The 4,800-nt window shown below is 36.8% G+C and overlaps 1 protein-coding gene across 1 annotated transcript in view; it reads left to right on the plus strand.

The window, feature by feature from the left end:
* The window catches only part of Xkr9 (XK, Kell blood group complex subunit-related family, member 9), a 29,298-nt gene extending 25,343 nt beyond the window's left edge, over positions 1-3,955 (plus strand). Inside the window, exon 4 of the mRNA XM_013028435.1 lies at positions 3,327-3,955. Coding sequence (XP_012883889.1) covers positions 3,327-3,955 — 629 coding nt within the window. The remainder of the gene's footprint in view (positions 1-3,326) is intronic.
* Positions 3,956-4,800: the final 845 nt, after the last annotated feature.

Raw genomic sequence — 4,800 nt, forward strand, 5'->3', positions numbered from 1 at the left:
AATGAACTTTACAACTGGGAGGGGGGAGGGAAAGGGAAGGCAAAACCACCGGGGAATCTATGCTGGGTTTTGCACATCATCTGTAATCCTTCACGATCATCCCAGGGGACCATGCAGAGGCAAACAGGCACAAGAGAAAGATTAGTATAAGGTTTATTAGAGGGGCCATATTTCCCAGGAGAGGGAGCACGTGGTGTCTGTCCCTACCCAAAGTGGCAAGTGAGTCTGGGGACAGGTAGTGAGGTAGATATGTGAGCAGGTGGGTCTGGGTGGAGAGAGGGAGTGGCCAACTGTATGGAGGGAACTGGAGCAGGGAGGAGCTCAGGACTGGGTGGAGCTGAGGACCAGAGGTGGGGATAATACTAACAGACCTCAGTTGCTATATTGCTTATAAAATGCAAACTTGTGGAGCTCCTGACTCTTTTTTTTTTGTTGTTAGTTCTGGTGCTTGAACTCAGGAACTAGGAGCTGTCCTTGAGTTTTTGTGTTCAAGGCTAGAGCACATCTTGAGCCACTGGCTTTTTGGTAGTTAGTTGGAGATAAGAATCTCACAGACTTGCCTGTCTGGGCTGTCTTTGAATGGTAATCCTCAGATCTCAGCCTGTATAGCTAGTATCACAGGTGTGAGCCACTAATGTCTGGTTTGGGCTAGTTTTAATTTCATGGATTCTTGCGCAGTTGGAAGGGCTTGCCTTTATGATGACTTTTTACATAGACAATCATATCTCTGGAAAATAAATATACCATCTTGATTGCTCTTACTTTATATCCTGAAGTCATATAATCCTTCCTTTTAAATTAGAGCAGTTTTAGGGCTGGGAGGGTGGCTCAGTGGTAGAGCGCTTGCCTTGCATGCATGAGGCCCTGGGTTCGATTCCTCAGCACCACATAAGCAAAAAGAAAAAAGCCGGAAGTGGTGCTGTGGCTCAAGTGGTAAAGTGCTAGCCTTGAGCTGAAGAGCTGAGGGACAGCGCCCCGGCCCCGAGTTCAGGCCCCACGACTGGACCCCCAAAAAAAAAAGTTTTCCTAGACTGATAGTACCATTAGGTATCTGGAAGAATAAATTCTTCTGGAGGAATCTACCTTGTCTCAGGCCTGAAATAATTTTCACAAGTAGTTTTCCAAGAAGAATGAGTTGTTAAAAAATGCTTTATAGCACCAAAAGATATACAGTTGAGGAGTATAAATGAACAGAAATAGAAAAAAAATGTCATAAGGGTTTTGAAAATGACAAGATGGAAAGTATAAAGATGCAAGTATAAGTGTTATGTTTAAGGATGGATGGGGTCATCACTCCCTAATAATATGAAAGACAATGTAGTTATCATTCAGTATCTATGTAGGATTTATTCAAGAACCTCCACGAATACCCAAACCCACTGATGTTTGTCTCTTATATAAAAAATGATAGTGTTTGTATGTAATTTGTGCATATCCTTCTGTAGACTTTAACTCGTGTTTAGATTACTTATAATAGATAATATGATCACAATACTGGGTAACTAGTTGTATACTGTATTGTTAAGAAACAATGACAAGAAAAGCCTATGCTCAGTGTAGAGATCTCCTCCCTCCCTCCCTCCTTCTGACTCTCTCTCCCCTCCCTCCCTCCCTCCCTCCCTCCCTTCCTTCCTTCCTTCTTGGGTCTGACCAAAACTAGGCTCAAATTTGAGATTTTTTTTCCCTCTTAGTCTCCAAGTTCTGAAATTACATGCGTGCATCACCATGCTGGTTGAATTTCTTTTGTGAATATTTTCAATCTGTAATTATTTGAATCCACAGACAGGAAACATGGACATGGGAGGATGGCTATATAGTGAGATGTTAGATCAGAAAAACTGCCTGAGAATCCTAACTATGCCACTTATGAATCTTTATCTTTCTTTCTTTCTTTTTTTTCTTTGTGGTGGTGGGGCTTGAACTCAGGGACTGGGCACTGTCCCTGAGCTGTATTTTTTTTTTCCTCTCAAGGCCAGCACTCTATCACTTTGAGCCACAGCTCTATGTCCACTTTTTGGTTATTAAATTGGAGAGAAGAGTTTCATGGACTTTCTTGCCTGAGCTGGCTTTGTATCATGATCCACAGATCTCAGCTTCCTGAGTAGCTAGGATGATAAGCTTGAGCCATCAGTGCCTGGCAAGTCTTTTTCTTTTCTTTTCTTTTTAAATATCTTATATCAGTTATACATGTTTACATTGTATGTCAATCAATTTCATTTCTTCTATCACACTCCTCAAGCCCCTCCCCCTAAAAATAGTATCCTCAACAGGTCTCCTTGATCCATTTTCATACTTGCAAGTAATATATTTTGACAGTGTTCAGCCTTCTTTATGGTGCTAGCACACACCATCTTGCTAGTCCCCACCCACCCACAGTCAATTTCTTTTCCTTCCCACTGCCTTATTGACCATTGGCTTATGCTGAGCTTTTCCATGTTGTTCTCATTTATACTTGAAATATGCTACACAGATATTCATTCTTTTATCCCACTCTTTTTTCTCCTTATACTAGCCTTAATTATTGAAACAAACTTAAACATGTCCCCTAAACCTAAGCTAAGTATAAACTCAATTTAATTTTCCTTAGTTAAATATCTAAAATTCCCAAAGTCACTACAATACAGCAATAAGACATTTCAGAGTAAATAAATTTATACCAAGCACATCTTGATATCATTTCAGAAAAGCAAAGCTAAAGATAAACCTCTAGAAAATTTGAGAGAAAAAAATGATCACTGACTAAAGATAGGGAAAAATGGCATTGAAATTCTTACTGTAATAGTTAAAACTAGAATGTAATAGTAGTGACTTCAGAATTTCAGTGGAAAACATTTTTAACCTTAAATTCTATTTCAAATAAACTGCATCAAATATCAAATGAGGAAAATTCAACATATATATGTACACACACACACACACACACACACACAAACACACACGGTGAAACCAAAAGTCTAGAAACCTGAAATTATAACTGTAGTCTCTTAGTAAGCAAAGTATTTTTCCAATAAAATTTATCCAGTGAATTTACTTAACATCAGGCTACTGTAGTGAGATGGCATACCAACTTTGGAATCAATAGATTTAGTTTAAATTCACTTTTGCAATTTTCTACCTTTCTGTTTAGTAATCTTTCAAGCTTTGGTTTCTTCATATGTAATTTGGGGTTAGTAATATCTACATCTAAGAATTATATGAGATGTTTAAAGTGCCTGATACATTTTTGTGAGTGTGTGTATATCTGGATAAAGTATGCATGGCATAGATTAATTATATTGCTGTTACTCTTCCTATAATACATTAAATTTTTTTGTTTCGTTTTGTAGCTGCAGCCATCGCGATTTCTTGCTGTGCTATTTCTGTTGCAACGGTTGATTTTCAAATAGCTTTAAGAAAATCTTTGCCTGATAAGAAGCTTCTTAATGGAGCCTGCCCCAGGACCACCTACCTCCTTTACAAGTTCCTGACATTAGCATCTTGGATGCTGAGTGTTGTACTTCTACTGTTTGTAAATGTTAACCTTACCTTATTTCTTTTGTCATTTCTTTGGCTGATAGGTTTAATATGGGCAATTAAAAATCAAACTCAATTTTGTAATTCCAGAGGTATGGAATTCTTATATAGGATGGTTGTTGGTTTCATTTTAGTTTTTACATTTTTTAATATTAAGGGGCAGCATACCAGATGTCCAATGTCTTGTTATTATAGTGTAAGAGTACTGGCTACTTTGGGGATATTGTTTATGTTCTGGACTTATCCACTCTCTATTTTTAACTCAGACTACTTTATACCTACCAGTGTCTTTATAGTTCTAACTCTTCTTTTTGGAATCATTTTTCTAATCACTTATTATGGGAATTGTCACCCAAACATAAATGAGGATACAAAAGGTGATGAAATTGATGGAAAATCTGTTGAGAGATATTGTAGAATGAGGTATTTCCTAATGGAATAAACTAGTAACTTATAAGATATGTCTTATTTTTATGTTTCATTGGTCAGTAAAGAAAATGTTCTCTGTCTCTCTGTTATCCCTTATTTTTGTCACAATAGTTTCAAAAAGATGTAGGAATAAATCTAACCGAGGAAGTGTAAGACTTCTACAATGCAAACAATAGAACACTGAATGAAGAAATTAAAGACACTAGATGGAAAGTCCTATCTATGTTCAAGGATTAACCTTATGAAAATTGTTATAATACTGAATGTGACCTACAGATTCAACACAATCACTAGAAAAATTTCAGTGGTATTCTTTACAGAAATAGAAAAGATAATCTTAAAATTCATTTGGAAGCACCAAAGAAGCAAAACAGGCAAAGCAATCTTGTAAAAAAAGAACAAGCAGGAAGTATCATAATACTTGACTTTAAAATATGCTACAAAGCCATAATAGCAAAACCAGCATGGTACTGGCACAAAAAAAGACAGTAGACTATGGAATAGAAAAGAAGACCCCATCTCCTCAGGGAGAAATGTGTTTACAAAGCCTAGGTCATCTGATTTTAATAAAGGTGTCAAAAACACGTGTTAGAGAAAAGATAGCTTTTTAACAAATGGTGCTATGAAAACTAAATATTCATATATAGAAGACTGAAAATGGGCCTCCCTCCATCTTTTACCCTGTACAAAAATCAATTCAAAGATCTTAATGTAAGACCTGAAGCCACTTTAGGAAAATGCTTCAAGATCCAGGCATAGACAACGACTTTTTGAATAAAATTCTAATACTTCAAGAAATAATAGCAAGTATTGACAAATAAGATGGCATTAAAAAAAGTTTCTTCGAATTAAAAGAAG

The sequence above is a fragment of the Dipodomys ordii genome, unplaced genomic scaffold (assembly GCF_000151885.1).
Source record: "Dipodomys ordii isolate 6190 unplaced genomic scaffold, Dord_2.0 Scaffold109, whole genome shotgun sequence".
Classification (NCBI taxonomy): domain Eukaryota; kingdom Metazoa; phylum Chordata; class Mammalia; order Rodentia; family Heteromyidae; genus Dipodomys; species Dipodomys ordii.